At 47.8% G+C, this 17,224-nt stretch overlaps 1 protein-coding gene across 1 annotated transcript; it reads left to right on the top strand.

The window, feature by feature from the left end:
* Window positions 1-11,545: 11,545 nt before the first annotated feature.
* On the top strand, window positions 11,546-13,606 carry SST (somatostatin). The gene is made up of 2 exons (XM_048865502.2): window positions 11,546-11,790; window positions 13,109-13,606. Exons 1-2 carry the CDS (start codon window positions 11,653-11,655, stop codon window positions 13,319-13,321), a joined length of 351 nt encoding a protein of 116 aa, XP_048721459.1. The 5' UTR covers window positions 11,546-11,652; the 3' UTR covers window positions 13,322-13,606.
* The last annotated feature ends 3,618 nt before the right edge of the window (window positions 13,607-17,224 follow it).

Below are 17,224 nucleotides of genomic sequence, written 5' to 3' on the forward strand. Positions count from 1 at the left end.
GATCCACCCCATCAGCCAGATGCAGCTTCTGACACTCAGAAGCTTAGGAAAGCCAGAGCATGGAGTTGTGTCCCTGACCATCTTGGTTATTAGCCATTTAAGGGACCTATGCTCCATGAATTAAGCTAATTCTGTTTTGAACCCAGTTATACTTTTGGCCTCCACAACACCCCTTGGCAATGAGTTCCACAGGTTGACCGTGCATTGTTCCACAGGTTGACCGTGCATTGTGTGAAGAAATACTTCCTTTTGTTTGTTTTCAACCTGCTACCTATTAATTTCATCTGCCAACCTCTTGGTCTTGTGTTATGTGAAGGGGTAAACAACACTTCCTTATTCACTTTCTCCACCCCATTTCTGATTTTATAGACCACTGTCATATCCCGCCTTAACCGTCTCTTTTCCAAGCTGAAAAGTCCCAGTCTTATTAATCTCTCCTCATATGGCAGCGGTTCCACACCCTTGATCATTTTTGTTGCCCTTCTCTGAACCTTTTCCAATTCCAATATATCTTGTTTGAGACGGGGCGACCACATCTGCACGCAGTATTCAAGGTGTGAGCGTACCATGGATTTATATAGTGGCATTATGATATTTACTGTCTTATTATCTATCCCTTTCCTGTTGGTTCCTAACAGTCTCATAGCTTCTTGACTGCCGCTGCACACTGAGCAGCTGTTTTCAGAGAATTATCCATAATGACTCCAAGGTCTTGTTCTTGATTGGTAACAGCTAATTTAGACCCCATCATTTTGTATGAATCACTGGGATTAGGTTTTCCAATGTGCACTACTTTGCATTTACCAATGTTGAATTTACTCTGCCATTTTGTTGCCCAGTCACCCAGGTTTGGGAGATCCCTTTGTAACTTTGCCGTCTGCTGTGGACTTAACTATGTTGTGTAATTTAGTATTGTCTGCATACTTTGCCACCTCACTGTTTATCCCTTTTTTCCAGATCGTTTTTGAACAGCATTAATCCCAGCACAGATCCTTGGGGACCTCAGTATTCACCCCTCTCCATTGTGAAAATTGACCATTTATTCCTACCCTTTGTTTCCTGTCTTTTAATCAGCTACTGGTCCATGAGAGGACCTTCCCTCTTATCCCAAGACTGCTTACTTTGCTTACGAGCCTTTAGTGAGGGACCTGGTATTACTAGGCTCAGGCATTCACAAATCATGAGCTTTCCCCGTCTTCCCCCCAGATAATGAGGTTGGCGTAAAAATCATTGGAAGTTAATGCAATAAATTAGGGGTTCTGTTTCTTCACCTTGTGACAATAGAGTCTGTAAGGGTCATGGTTTCAAACTTTTCTCTGCAACCATGTGGGCTGGCAACTGACTTGTTTTAAATAATGAAAGTTGAGCTTTTCTCATAATCACTTAAAGCTGGGGCCTTTAAGAAAAACACCAAATATCAGATGACTTGTGATATAAATCATGAAAGTTGGCAACACTGAAAATAGGGGCGTTTACGTTATCATTTGCAGTGGAGAGATTTAAACATTCCCCTAGCAAGATAAGTAAGGCCACCACAGATGTTAAAGGGCCCATCTCACCCAGCCGTTTCCACAGTTTGCTGGGATTGCCTGATTAATATTATTTAACATACTGGGTTTAGTGTATGAGCTGAAAACAGTCTTCCATTCCATTTTTTGTGACAAGACCAAGGAAATGTATATTTCCAAACCTCGTTACCATCTTCACTTGGAACCATCTTTCCACTCAAATAATATATTTTGGCTTTTCCCACCCCTTTGGTCTCTGAATTATACATTTTAGACAAGAAGGAGTTTTAATTAGAGAGGATTTGGGATCTCAGATTAATTGTTCCTGCCAAGATGCATTGGAGAAATAACACTTTGTCAATAGCGTACTATAGAACATTAATTTCGTGAGATTCTGAATTTATAGGTCCATCAATGGCTATTAGCCAGGATGAGCAGGGATGGTGTCCCTGGCCTCTTTTTGCCAGAAGCTGGGAATGGGCGACAGGGGATGGAACACTTGATGATTCCCTGTTCTGTTCATTCCCTCTGGGGCACCTGGCATTGGCCATTGTCAGAAGACAGGATACTGAGCTAGGTGGCCTTTGGTCTGACCCAGTATGGCCGTTCTTATGTTTCCTTTCTCGAAAAGCTGAGAGTCACTTGCAATGTTATTATCTCCGAATTTCATAATTACTTTGGGATTGCTAAATAAAGAATTTTTAAAACTGGAGGCAGTGTTGTCTAGTGGACAGCGCATAGGACTAAAACTCAGGAGCTCTGGGTTCTAGTCCCAGCTCTTCTGCTGGGTGACCCTGGACAAGTCACCTAACCTCTCTGTGCCTCAGTTTCCAATGTTTTACAAATGGGATGAAGAAAGTGCTTTGAGATCTACTATGTAAAGGTGCTGTGTTCAGAGTAGTAAAACTTTTGTTTAGTATTTGTTCTGTGGTTGTAACTAGTAGCCCGAATCAAGGATCAGGGCTCCATTGTGCTAGGTACCATGCACACACAATCAGTGAACAAACTGCCTTGCCTCAAGGAGTGTACAATCTAAGTGTAAAGCCAGAGTGCAAAGGAATTTTATCTTGACAGTATCCTTTTAAGACTCTCATTTTCCAAGGGGAGGCACATGTTAATTTCCCATTAATAAGAATTTATTGTCCGGAATATTTCAAATGACACTATGGTAGCCAAAAATAAACTGCTAGGAGTGGCCATTGCATTTGAGAGCATGCTGGCTCTGTAGCCAGAGACTCCCCAAAGGGAACCCCTTCTGTTCTTCTAGTAGTTATACACATTGGCACACAGCTCGGGTTCACGCAGAGCCCATTCTGTGAACAGCCCTCTCCCAGGGATATGCCAGATACCAACCAGAATGGGTTTTCTAGCTCTTTTCTGAGCTCTGCCTCCTCATTATCTTTCAGGTGTAACCAACTGCTCCTCTAATGCCAGCATGTGTGTCTCCCGCAGGGCACAGTCACACGGCTGCACAAATGAGAGGCTTGTTGTGTTTTAAAGGCAAGCTGCAAGAGATGTGGTACTCCAGCTGGCTGCCTCTCTCCTCCCCAGAGCTGGCTGCATTTCAAGGGGGTTGTAAGCATTGTCACTAATCTGTGACCACTTAGGAATTCATAGTTGTCATCTTGCTGCACACTGTGGCTAACTGGAATTTCACGGCTACAGCACTCATATTTTACATCTTCAAAAGCACCAGCTGCTGGCAGTTGAGCTGAAGGAGAATCTCCATTCACTGCTAGCAGTATAGGGTCTATGAGAAAGAACTGAACAGTTCTGATTAGTGGGCAGCAGCCAGATACAACCTAGGGAGTTCATTACAGTAGATAGTCTGTGAAACTTGGGGAGCATTTCAGATGAAGGGCAACAAATACATTCAAGATCTGATCATTGTCACATCCCCCCAACAAATGCACACTTGCACCAACACAAAAGGGGAGGACAGTGAACTTTGCACAAGCTGGGTGGCCTGGCCAATAGCCCTGCTCCATCGGAGGTCACAACTAGAGCTGGTTAAAAAAGAAATGTTTTCAGATTTTTTCCCCTGATGTTTTGGAGTTTCTTTAATGTTGACGTTTTAAAAGTTACAAGCAGTTCTGTAGTGGGTGGGAAAAGTGTGTGTCAAGGGGGGATTTAAAAAAAAAGTAATTGCAGATTTTCTTGTTGTTTATTTTTGAAATTTCAAACTTCAAAACTTGTCCACAATTTTGAAGTTGGCAGCATTTCAGGCACTGGGGAGAGACCTGGCTCTCTGTGGGAGCATCCCAGCACTTCACAGATGTCCTGAGATCTATGGCATTTCTTGGGTAGAGACCCAGGCCCCAAGCTGGCAGACTCCATGCATCAGAGGGGAAGATGCAGCAGCCTCAGAGTTAACCACTTAATTTGGCCATCATGGGCCTTGCTTATAAGGCGAGGGCACGATCAGGCCACCTGTCACTTCGCACAGCACTGAAATGCAGCCACCTCTGGGGTGGAACATGGCAGCAGCGAGATAACACTGCCCAACTGAATAAGGCAGGATCCGGATTGACTCTATGCAAATTGAGGTTTAAGCAAGGCATTGAGCCTGGGTCATGCAGCTGAAAAACACTGTTCATGTCCCTGCTATGACAGCAGAGGGCAAACTTCCCCAGCCTGAGATCTACACTTGCGGCCACGACTGACTGCTTTCAATGATTAATAGCTCTAAGTATCAGCAGAATAACCTGTAAACCTGGGGGTGATCATGGGAACTGGGGCAAGAGGCTGTCACTTAGACTGTCTCCAAAACCACATGCTCAACAGGGCTGCAGAAATAACGGAATAAAACAACAGCAACCCAAAGAGAAATGTCCCTTCAGTTAACTCAATTTCACTCCCTTAAAGAGCTATAGCTTTGCTCAGGCAAACCTTACAGACTATGTAAGGCTATGTTCCCAAAGCCGGTGGATCTTGCCAGCTGGATATCTCCCTGAAATCCACCTCTGCAAACCAAGGCCTAGCAGGCATATCTGGGGAAAAGAGAGATGGCTAGCACCTCTCCCCTCCAGCTACCCCCAGTTGCGAGAATGGCCCATTGGCGGCATGGGAAGCCGGGTGTAAGTTACAGCCTCCCTGAGGCTGCTCTAACTTACTCCAGGGACCAAACCAGCTCCTGGCTGCCCCAGAACATAGAATCTGTGAATGTGGCATAAAGCCACCTCTGTTTCCCTGCACCCTGCACACTCACTTGGCTCATGTGCCAAGCGCAGCTCTGCCGGGTGTGGGAATCAGACCTGTATGGTTAAATGGTGCCTTTAGAGTCAGCGCTGGGCATGGGGCAGGGAGGGGCTGAGGGCAGAATCTGGACTGGTTTGTTTTTCATTCAGTTGTCATCTCCTGTCTCTGTGTTACTTATCTTTACACCCCCAGCTGATTATCAGCAGGAACTCCACCCCTGGGAATTTATGAATGATGGGGAGTAACAGAGCGTGATGGGACTCGAGTGGTGAAGACATACCCACCCTGGATACTACAAGCCCCCTGCACAGGGAAGATAAGGAGTCATGCTGTCAGTGAGGCCATTGTGAGCATGGGAATCGTGGAATGGGACCAAGACTCAGCACGTGCCTTTAAACAGACACTAACGAGCCCCTTCTCAGGGCACCGACTTTAATGGGAGTTGTGTGACTAAGGCCTGATGCACGACTCAGGAAGTGGGGGGACAAGCACGTCATTATGAGAACAAGGGAGCAATAGATCGACTCCCTGTCTGACGAACAGCAGGAGAATCAAAGCCCCTTCTGAACTGTGATTGCAGAGGGATGGGAACCAGGGAAGACCTGAATGACATGAACATTCACCGTAATGCTGTAACGTTGACTGGGAACGGAACCACGACAAAGACAGAGTCGCCTCTGACTATTGTTTTATAGGATTGAGGCTTTTAATTGCTAGATTGCAGGGAATCACTTCCAGGCCAAGTTCAGGTGCAACACACCTGTTAAGCTGCTGAATGCAACAATGTATTGGGGATGAAATTCACCCCTGGTCAAACACCAGACCAAGGCCCATGCAATGGTGAACCCCTCTACATAGGGCCTAGGTGGGACTTAAAGGAGGCACCAGCCCCCTGCACTAGGATGAATTTCATCTGTGGGAGTTATTGTAATCATTGCTATTGAATTAGGGGTTGTTGTCATTAGGGTGCTGACAGTGTGATCAGCATTTGGACAGAACACGGAGGAAGATGCTGTCAGTCCACAAAAGGAACTGACCTTTTGCGGGCCTGATTTTGATCTCACACCAGTTTGACACCAGTTTAACTTCACTGACATCGATGGAGTCACTCCTAATTTCCACCAGTGCAAGTGAGAGCAGAATCAGGGCCTGTGCTTAGGAGACATGGAAGATTGGTGGAATCTATTGAACAGCTCCATATTGAATTGGGCCTCCTCCCCAGTCTAACCAGATGACGTGCATACACACCAGGCATTTGAGCACTGATTTCCAGAGAGAGAGAGAGAGACCTAACCGATTCCACCACCTCTGGGCTAAAGGGCATATAAATGCAGTGCGACTAGCAGCCATTGTTTCCTTCCCTGAATGAATTTAAGTCAAGGGCCCCAGGAGTACCAGAAGCACTTTACATTTGTTTTCCTTCTTTCCCCAGTGCTGGGGCATGCTGGGTGTCGAACTGCAAGTTAGAGCAGCCTCAGGGTAGCTGTAAGTTGTGCTGCAACCGCTACCAACCGGAATTAGTAGAGTGCCCCTGACATGTCCACTTGATTTAGTTGGGGGTCGGTCCTGCTTTGAGCAGAGGGTGGGACTAGATGACCTCCTGAGGTCCCTTCCAACCCTGAGATTCTATGATTCTGTGCTGACTCCCTGCCCTCAGCTAATGTTTTAAGGCCGCTTCAGTTCCCTTTGTACAAAAGACATGTGAGGGACCAAGGACATAGCCCTTTGTCTCAATTCCGTCCCCCCCCTCCCCATGTTTTCCAGCTGGAAGATTCATTTGTACAGCGCTGGCAAGTTCCCTTGCATTTTGAATGCAAAGTAACCGTAATCAGCTCTTGATGCCTGAACCAAACATCACGAAGGAAGAGGTGGAAGGTGCGGGAGGGAAGGGATTCCAGTGAGCTTCCAGAAGCCTCTGCAAAGCTTCCCATCAGTCAGGCCAATGAAATAACAACACTTCCCTCATCCCCACCCCTTCCTGCTACATCATTCAGATAGACTGCTTTGCTACTTAGCTAGTCTGGACTTGGAAACATCACCTGCTGGCTGGAAAACTGGGAGCCCAGATGCCCAAAGGAGTATCACCCAGTGATTAGAACAGAAGGCTGGCAGGCAGGATTTCTGCATCCTATTCCTGATTCGGGGGGCAATGTGTTCTAGAGGGTAAACCAGAGGATGAGAGTCCAATTTCCCCCTCCTATAGGGACAAGGGATCCCCACTGGCTTCAGTGGGAACTGGATTCTGCTGCAGAGGAAGAACAATTCAGAGGATACTATGAGGGAGTTCAGACATCTCCTGGCTACCTGGGTGTGTAAATTATACCAGGTGTTAGACTCAGTTAGGCACTCTGAGACTCGCGTCCATTCATGAACCTATTGCTTACTTTCCCATAAACACCACCGCAGATATGGTCCAGGGAGCCAGAGAGATTAGAACCGTGGCTGATAGAACGGAATGTAGAAGGGAAAGCAACTGACAAGAGGGTATAAAACAGCTTAAAGTGAAAATTTGGGGTGGCCGGCGGTGTAACCCTGGGCAAGTCACGGCACCGCCCCGTGCCTCAGTTTCCCCATCTGTGAAATGAGGCAAATGAGCCTTATCTCACGGGGGCGCTATTCCTTCGTGTTGTCAAAATCAGTTGGGATCTTCAGCTAAAAGCAAGTCATTGATACCAATGCATGCTCCCAGGAATACAAGGCACAAGGTTGCTTGGAACGGCCCCTCACCACTGGCTGAGTAGATCTTAGTTCTCTACCGATAGTGATGGCAGGGATAGACCCTGCGGTCCTTACTTCGGCCAGACTTGTATGGAAGGAGGGCATCCCCTGTGTCACTGCAGATGGGCCCTGATCCCACAAAGCACTTAAGCCCATGCGTAACTTCAAGCACATGAGAAGTCCCATTGACTTCCAGCGCACGTTGAAAGTCCCACATTTGCTCGCTCAGGCCCGCCGTGGGAAGGGCTACGCCGAGTTGTGGATTCCCCATATCTGGGGAAGGGGACCCTTCGGACAATGCCTGGAGATTTTGCTCTTTTTGAAGAGGTAAGCTGAGAAACACGCACTTACTTCATATTTTCCCAGTACAAATGATTCATGCAAGTGGCTTCATCATTATCTAAACCACCGCCTTTGTCTCGGAGATCCCGTTCTGCAACGCTCAGCCATTCCGGCGCTGAACACAGGCTCATTTCCTGTCTGGCAACGGCACCCCCGCCAAGCCGATGAAACTCAGCAGCTGGAAAGCAGGGCCGGATCAAAGCGCCTTCTGTACAGCCCTATGGACCAGGTTTCCTTGGATGCTAATGAAGTGAGGCTGCCGCTTTATACCAGCTAAGATCTGGTCCTGTATCAGGACAGCACGTGGGAGGTGATGCCAGACGAATCACACGCAACTCACAGACTAGACACATTTTGTGGCATTTTCTCCAGCACCCCAGATCACTCTGGTGGCCAGTTCCCAAGAGCCCTCCAGCGGCAAGCGCCCCACAGAAACCCACCAGACCATCAGACAAACAGAGCAGGGATATCGTACCCGGGATGCTGAAAGTGACAAAGGGCATATTTAATGAGGGCAAAGCAGGTGCCAGCTTACCAAACGAGCTGAGCCGACGGGACGAATCTGTTCTAGTGAAAATCAAGTGAACCTGCTGCCAGAGACAGTGTTTGCTGTTACATCGAGGAGGTGCCTGGAGAGCAGGAGACGGCAGGATGGGAGACAGACAGACAGAGAGAAGGGGATGCGGGGATGGATGGACAGACAGATTTATCTTCTGATGTTCTAACTGGGTCAAATCTAGATACCCTTTGCTCAGGTGAAGTCCAGCGCTGATTTCAGTGAGGGGCTGTCCTTAGCCCAGGGTTATTACTGATTGATTCTAGGATCATTTCTGCAGTGCAAAGGTGATTTAGTTCAAACATGAATAACAGTGAAACAAAACACGAATTAATAATCAATGCTGACCAGCCCCCCGCCCCCGGAGAACAGACCCTCTTGCATATTCCAGCTGTTGCAGGAACAGGGCAGAACTCAGGGCCGGCTGGCTGGCACTGAAGGTATTTACCAACAGGGAAGGGACCTACCTCGGGTTGCCAAGCCGCCGGGAGTCTCCAGGGATCAAAGATCAACCTTTAATGAAAGATTGTGTCGTGGGATGAAACCTCAGGGAATGTGGGCAAAACTGGCAACCCTAGATCTATACCAACTGGATCACTTGCGGGACCTGCCTGGTGCCCAGGGCAGAGTGCCTGGTCTGAGCCAAGGTGGCCCCACGTCGGGTCAGATTCCCCCTGCTGTGACTCAGTGGGGTGGGGCTATAACAGGGGTGGATTTGGCCCACGATCAAGGCTGGAGAAGAAGGCAAGACTCCTATGGCGTTCGCGCTAGTCCCTCTGACGCACTGAGCAGTGGAGACCTGGCCCTACCCAGAGCAGTTGCACCCGGCTGGGATGGGAACAGCCAAGCCTTTGCTGCTGCCCATTATGGATCTCTAAAGAGGAACGCCTCTGGCTCCTTGGTACTTAAACTCAAAAGTTTCCCCTGCATTTTATTACCCATCACGACCCACCACGGCGTTCCTTAGACCCTGGCCGAGTTTAACGTTGCTAGTAGGGGACATGTATCCGTGCCAAAGAAAGAATCTCAGAGAGACGCTTACAGGGGGGATGTGAACTCCATCGGGAGAGATGGGGCCAATGCATGATAAGCAAAGAGTGTCTTTGAAAGATCAATGTGTACATTTCATTCCCTGGATTGTCTCTTAATAACCCACCCCCCTCCCGCCCTAGATATTTGCATTATAGTTGTGTGGTGTTGGGTTTGTTTGAGCTGGAAGATGACACTCTTCTCTCAGGAAAGAGAAGTCTCCCGTTTAGCAAACATCCACTGGGTATTCCCTGCACCGATTCGTGTATCGCTTAGGAAAAAAGTGCCATCAGACGGGCTGTAAAGGCTGATTTCAACATGTTTAACTAAAGATGCAAATCCGAGTCCAGTCCCGAAGCAGATCCCAAGTTTGCCCGCTATTGAAAGTCCAGGAAGGGAAATTAACGTACCAATCCATATATAAGACAGTGAGACAGAACGATCTTGAAATGAACGGGACACGGCTTTTGAAACCCATTCATGAAACATAGTTGGGGGAAAGGAATAATGTCATGGCAGAGAGATGTAATTTAAACAGAAGACACTGAGCGGCTTGAAAGGTGGGGAACAGTCACTATAGGGAAGCTGATCCTAATAAAAGGAATTAAAAGCCCAATTCCTTATTTGCCTAGTTCTTCCTATAACGCGGAACAAATGATGGTTGTCTCCTGGAAAGTGTCATCTTTGGGGCAGTTTTCTTAGAACTAATAATCCCAATCATTCCAGCCGGTTACAGGTCTTTACACAGACAAATCGATGTGAGTCTGGGTGAATATTTCGCACCTCTGTGGTCTCTACGGGTGGGCACAATTGTTTCTGTTCAGCCCGTTAGACGGAAATCTGAACAAATCTGTACATTTCCTCTAAGCGTGCTAAGGTTCATTGATGAGAAAAGATGCATCTTCCAGAGGTGAAATCCGCCCAGGTTTTACAATGGCGAATACGAGGCAATAAACATTATGAAGACGCTTCATATCATGCAGCCATTAAGCTCAGGGGCAAAACTATTTCCTTGGGAATGAAAAGCCTCTTAAAGCTAACTGATGCTGCTGGTTTCATCAAGTTTTCTCTCTCAGATCTTTGCAATCCTGTCTAATATTTCATAGCCCCTTCGGGGCTAAACAGATTCATTGGAGATAGGTTTTAAAAGGTGGAAATAAACTTAGAGCCTTTTGGGGAAAAAAAAGAACAAAAAAAAGCCCCCTGAAATTTGGCACAGGTAAATAGCCAGACGGACTGACAAACAGGGAGTCGGTGTTCATGGAGGGGTTTGGAAATACATGATAGTTACACCGTATATGCGGGATATTTTACTTTTAAATTCATCTTCCTTTCATATGAACACCCCTTTGCTCAAAATAGCCTTATTTCGCAACAGGGCTTTCGCTTCTCATGGAGCTCATTTGAGCTTCTTTTATAGGAGTAGCAAGATGCACAGGTGCTGGAAGTAGGGGTGCCCCTGCACCCCCTGGCTTGAATTGGTTTCCATTATGTCCGGAGTTTACAGTTTGGGTCAATGGCTCTCAGCACCCCGCACTGTAGAAATTGTTCCAGCCCCCCTGGCAGGATGCGAAACAAACGATCCAATATGGAGCGGAGAGAGAAAAACGTTTGACAAGTTCAAAGAGAAGTGATGAGCCTGTGAGATGCGCTGCACTGATTCATCGGCCAAGTGATCGTGAAAACAAGCCATCGGCTGAATGTTCAAAAGCCACACCAGCGAGGGGACTGAGCCAAAGGACACCCTTGCCACGAAAATGTAAGGGACGCATGAACAGAGAGAGTCCCAGCCCATTTCATAGTTCTCCCTCCCTGAGTCTTCCCAATGGGTTCCTGAAACTTCTCGAAGAGCATTTGCAAGCCCCCGGGAAGGAATCAAAAGAGCCCCCCGGCCCCATGGATCTGCCCCCAGAGTTACTTTTTGGAGACGCAATTGTTGCTTGGGAACCCCCTCTCACCCCCAGCCCCCCGGTTCCTGTTCATTGTCACAACAAGGGACGCTCCGAACCAGTCTGGCAGAGGGAAGGAAGCTCGTCAGCCTCCTGGAATTAGTAAAACCCCCTTCGCCTCGTGTCAACGCCAGCATCTGGGGTGATTGATCTGCGCGCCTAATGGTGCGTAAAAGTGGTGGTTACATTTGGCGAGGGGGGCGCCTCCGCCTTGACGTCAGGAGATGGGTTTAAAAAGGGGGTCGAGCGGGGAGGAGATCCCAGAAGCAGCCACCGTCTGAGAAGTGGAGACACTGAGCGGCACCCCGGCCCCTCCCGTTCGTTGTCTGACTTGCTGGCGCAGGTTGGAAAGATGCTGTCCTGCCGTCTCCAGTGCGCCCTAGCCCTGCTCTCCGTCGCCTTGGCGGTGAGTAGCGTCTCCGCGGCGCCCTCGGACCCGAGACTCCGGCAGTTCCTGCAGAAGTCACTGGCTGCGGCAGCGGGGAAACAGGTAAGTCCCTCCCGCACCTTCCCCCGGAGTGCGCCGCAGGGATCCGAGCGAGCTGCGGGCGGCCAGGGGCCGTTAGCGGGTCGGTACCAAGTTCTCCCCCGGCTGTGCCGGGCATGGCTCTGCAGCGCGCTGGCTTTGGCTGCTGCCGTGGCGGGGTGGGTTTCTCAGGGGCAGCAGGTCCATACACAGGTGCATTTCACCTGCACCGGACCGAGCTTAACGGGCCCCGCAGGGGAGGGTTTTTCTAGGGCTGATTTCACACGAAACCAGCCAGCAGGAGCGAGGGGGATTAACATGCGCCCGCCTGCACTTTTCAAACTGAGCTCTGCAGAGGAATCTAGCGGGGGGCAGAGGGGAATCCAGCTGCGCCCAGTGCTCCTTCCAGCCGCGTCCCAGCCCCAGGAGCTGGTGGGCCAGCGTCTTCCGAAGGAACAGTCCCGAGGCTGTTGAGGAGCAGTTGCAGGGGGCAGCCCGGGGCTAGCTTTCCCACTAGGCATTTAAAACGAACGCAGGGTTAATGTGGCCCTGCCAAGAAAGCTGTTAAGCCTCCAGCCGGAATAGGGGAGAACTCTCCAGGGTGCTAGGGAGCAACCCGGGGGACAGGCCGTGGTGGGATTTCTCCAGGGTGCTGAAACCAGCCCCACTGCCAAAGCCTCCAGCTCCGCGCAGGGGTTCCAGGTGGGGTCGAGCTGGCCAAGGCGCATGGGGGTGGCTTTAGAGGCATCTGGTGTTGGCTTTGTGTGTTAGCTCCCGAGGAACAACGGGATAGCGGATAGGTCCCATTCGCCCCACAGGCTTCTCTGGGTACATCTGCCTCGAGCCCCCGCTTTCCAGGCGTGTCTGGACAGAGACTTGATAGTCCATCGCTGTGTTTTAATCCGCCTGCTTTGATCAGCGATGCTAACCTCCTTCCCCCCCACACACCCCCCAGGGTGCCAGGTTACAAACCGGAGGAAGCCCAGCCCCTCTCAGGGCTTTGGTGGATTAAAGGAGAATTCAGAGAGAATTTAAAAAGTTGAGGGGGCGGGGTGTTCCTTTCGACCTTCAGACTGTAGCCGTGTAACACGCCCTCGCTCCACACTGGGCAGGTGTCTCTGCTGGGGGGCGCTGGGTTGACACTCTCCTGGCTAGGGATGGTTTGATATGCAAACCTCGGCTCGCTTGCAACTAGCAGCTGTCCAGGTTGGTGGGCGCTGGCTTTGGAGAAATGGGACTTGCCCATTCTGATGCTCTGGCGGTGGGAGAAACGCTGCCAGGCAGATAACCGAGCTGCGCCCAACTTTTCATGGTCTCTCTGTCTCCCTCCCCACCCCCCAAGGAACTGGCGAAGTACTTTTTGGCAGAATTGCTCTCAGAACCCAACCAGCCGGACAATGAAGCCCTGGAGCCCGAGGACCTGTCCCGAGGGACAGAGCAGGACGAAGTGAGACTGGAGTTGGAGCGATCGGCTAATCCCAACCCCGCCTTGGCGCCCCGAGAACGCAAAGCCGGCTGCAAGAATTTCTTCTGGAAAACGTTCACATCCTGTTAGCTTTAGAAGCCAGCCGCCGCCGCCCCGCCACCCCTGTTCCCCCCATCCCGAGCAAGACCTTCACGACAGGAGCCGAAGACTGTAAATATACAATCCACGGTTATGGTGAAATTTAAACAACCGCCGAAATAATTGAGTTGATTTCCACTTGTTTTAATAAAACTTTCCGTTCGATTGTACCCGAGTTGTGATTTCTGACTAGTTCTTTCTCACAGGCGCTCTGCAGTTCTCCCACATGTACGATTTTTAGTTCTTTGCCGCAATAAAGTTTAAGTTTCAAATGGTGCCGCTTCTTAGAGTTGTTGGTTTACTGAAAAAAAAAACCCAAAGTGGCCTCTTTGAGATCGGCTTTCCCTTTAACAGCCACAGACAACTACAGTACAGAAAAAACATCATCTAAACACAGCCCTTCAACATGGTCCCTCTGCTTTACCCTCTATATGGCGTACAGAGACAGAGAGCTATCTTCCAGAATGAAGGTTGCGTTGAATTTCGCACTGCAAAACATATAGGTTGATATTTCAAAGCTGTCTAGGGGATTTAGACACCTGTCAGGGACTATGTGTCTAAACTCCTTGACTGCTTTGAAAATTGAAACCATGCAATCTGCACGGATGAGTTACACACAGGGCATCCCAAATCAGCACCAGTTAAACCTTTCTACCACACTGGGATGCAATTTATTGATGCAAGGTTGTTAACTAAACACGATTTTTTGCAATATTTTCGGAGAGTTAGGGGGAGGGGTTAATTGGTGTTCGTTTTTGCATCTCTATAAAGCCACTCTGTTGAACCCAACTGCACCAGCCTTTAAGGGGGAGAAAAATGTGTGAGTAAATAGCAGAGCACTTTAAAACGAGTTACTGTTGCTTTTCTATATCTCGAATGTCTGGTAATTCCTGGTGTATTTCATGTTAGCCCAGGAATAGGAAGAAGTGACCTCTTTAAATGGAAAGGAGATTGGGGTGCATCTCCAGTGAGATAAAGTCTCCCCCCGCCCCACTAGTCTTGATGGTTTGCGAGATCTTGAGGCACCAGCCAGTTACTGATTCAGGACTGAATATTAGCCATCCTGCATTTGGGAGCAGTGAACCTCTGAGGAGAAATTACACCCTTGGAGAAAAGACAAAACACATTCCTGTAGCAGCTGATTCTTTAAAAATTGCTGGCTGATTGAAAGCTGCTATCTTGACACCTTAAATGACTGCTTCTTGGAGCATCTGGTCCTGGAACCCACAAGAGGAGAGGCAATTCTTGATTTAGTCCTAAGTGAAGCACAGAATCTGGTCAGAGAGGTGAATAGAGCTGGACCCCTTGGGAATAGTGACCATAATATAATTAAATTTAACATCCCTGTGGCAGGCGAAAATACCACAGCAGCCCAACACTGTAGCATTTAATTTCAGAAAGGGGGAGGACACAAAAATGCAGAAGTTAGTTAAACAGAAATGAAAAGGTACAGCGCCAAAAGTGAAATTTCTGCAAGCTGCATGGAAACTTTTTAAAGACACTGTAATAGAGGCTCAACTTAAATGTATCCCCCAAAATAAAAAACATAGTAAGAAAACCCCAAAAAAGGGCCACCGTGGCTCAACAATAGAGTAAAAGAAGCAGTGAGAGGCAAAAAGGCATCCTTTACAAAGTGGAAGTTAAATCCTAGTGAGGAAAATAGGAGTATAAATGCTGGCACGTGTAGTGTACAAATATAATTAGGAAGCCTAAAAAAGAATGTGAAGAACAACTAGCCAAAGACTCAAAAAGTAATAGCAAAAAAATGTTTAAGTACATCAGAAGCAGGAAGCCTGCTAAAGAACCAGTGGGGCACTAGACAATCGAGATGCTAAAGGAGCACTCAAAGACAATAAGGCCATTGCAGAGAAACTAAATGAATTCTTTGCATCAGTCTTCCCAGCTGAGGATGTGAAGGAGATTCCCAAAGCTGAGCCATTCTTCTTAGGTGACAAATCTGAGGGACTGTTCCAGATTGAGGTGTCAGTAGCGGAGGTTTTGGAACAAATTGATAAACTAAACAGGAATAAGTCACCAGGACCAGATGGGATTCACCCAAGAGTTCTGAAGGAACTCAAATGTGAAATTGCAGAACTACTAACCGTAGTCTGTAACCTATAATTTAAATCAGCTTCTGTACCAAATGACTGGTGGATAGCTAATTTGATGCCAATTTTTGAAAAGGGCTCCAGAGGTGATCTCAGCAATTACAGACCAGTAAACCTGACTTCAGTGCTGGGCAAACTGGTTGAAACTATAGTAAAGAAGAGAATTGTCAGACACACAGATGAACATAATTTGTTGGGAAGAGTCAACATGGTTTTTGTAAAGGAAAATCATGCCTCACCAATCTACTAGAATTCTTTGAGGGGGTCAAAGTGCACTTGAACTTTCAGAGAGCCTTTTACAAGGTCCCTCACTAAAGGCTCTTAAGCACAGTAAGCAGTCATGGGACAATGGGATGATCTTCTCATGGATTAGTAATTGGTTAAAAGACAGGAAATGCGGGGTAGGAATAAATGGTCAGGTTTCACAATGGAAAGAGATAAATAGTGGTGCCCTCCCCACCCCCTTTCTGTACTGGGCCATGTATTAGTCTATATAGTCATAAATGATCTGGAAAAAGGGGTAAAACAGTGAGGTGGCAACATTTGCAGATGGTGCAAAATTACTCAAGTTAGTTAAGTCCATTGCAGACTTTAAAGAGTTACAAAGGGTTCTCACAAAACTGGGTGGCTGGGCAACAAAATGGCAGATGAAATTCAATGTTGATAAATGCAAAGTAATGCACAGTGCAAAACATAGTCCCAACTATACATCCAAAATGATGGGGTCTAAATTAGCTGTTACCACCAAGAAAGAGATCTTGGCGTCATAGTGGATAGTTCTCTGAAAACATCCACTCCGTGTGCAGCAGCAGTCAAAAAAGCGAACAGAATGCTGGGAATCATTAAGAAAGGGATAGATAATAAGATAGAAAATATCATATTGCCTCTAGATAAATCCATGGTATGCCCACACCTTGAATACTATGTGCAGATGTGGTCACCCCATCTCAAAAAAGATATATTGGAATTGGAAAAGGTTCAGAAAAGGATGACAAAAATGATTTCGGGTATGGTATGGCTTCTATATGAGGAGAGATTAATAAGACTGGGACTTTCCAGCTTGGAAAAGAGACAACTAAGGGGGGATGTGATAAAGGTCTATAAAATCATGACTGGTGTGGAGAAAGGAAATAAGGAAGTGTTATTTACTCCTTCTCATGACACAAGAACTAGGGGTCACCAAATGGAATTAACAGGCAGCAGGTTTAAAACAAACAAAAGGAAGTATTTCTTCACACAATGCACAGTCAACCTGTGGAACTCCTTGCTAGAGGATGTTGTGAAGGCCAAGACTATAACAGGGTTCAAAAAAGAACTAGATAAGTTCATGGAGAATAGATCCATCAGTGGCTATTAGCCAGGATGGGCAGAGATGGTGTCCCTAGCCTCTGTTTGCCAGCAGCTGGGAATGGGTTACAGGGGATAGATCACTTGATGATGACCTGTTCTGCTCATTCCCTCTGGGGTACCTGGCATTAGCCACGGTTGGAAGTCAGGACACTGGGCTAGATGGACCTTTGGTCTGATCCAGTATGACCGTTCTTATGTTCTTGTGGGCAGAATGGAATTTGGAATGGAAGGCCCAGTGGAGATGGATTCATGGGTGGGGTGCAGTGAGCTAGTCTAAGGTGTAGGTTTTCACCTTTTTTTTCCAGTTTTTTTTCCAGGTGGTATCTATCTAGCTCTTTCTGTGTGTGCACATATGTACTACGGCAACCTTGATAGCCAAATTCTGCCCTGTCACACCTGAGTGGTCATGGGGGTTGCAAGTCAAAATGTGATCCTT

The sequence above is a fragment of the Caretta caretta genome, chromosome 9 (genome assembly GCF_965140235.1).
Source record: "Caretta caretta isolate rCarCar2 chromosome 9, rCarCar1.hap1, whole genome shotgun sequence".
NCBI lineage: Eukaryota > Metazoa > Chordata > Testudines > Cheloniidae > Caretta > Caretta caretta.

Coding starts and splice junctions, on each gene's coding strand:
- SST (XM_048865502.2), top strand. CDS start 11,653: ATGCTGTCCTGCCGTCTCCAGTGCGCCCTAGCCCTGCTCTCCGTCGCC. Junction 11,791..13,108: donor CTGCGGCAGCGGGGAAACAG/GTAAGTCCCTCC, acceptor CCACCCCCCAAG/GAACTGGCGAAGTACTTTTT.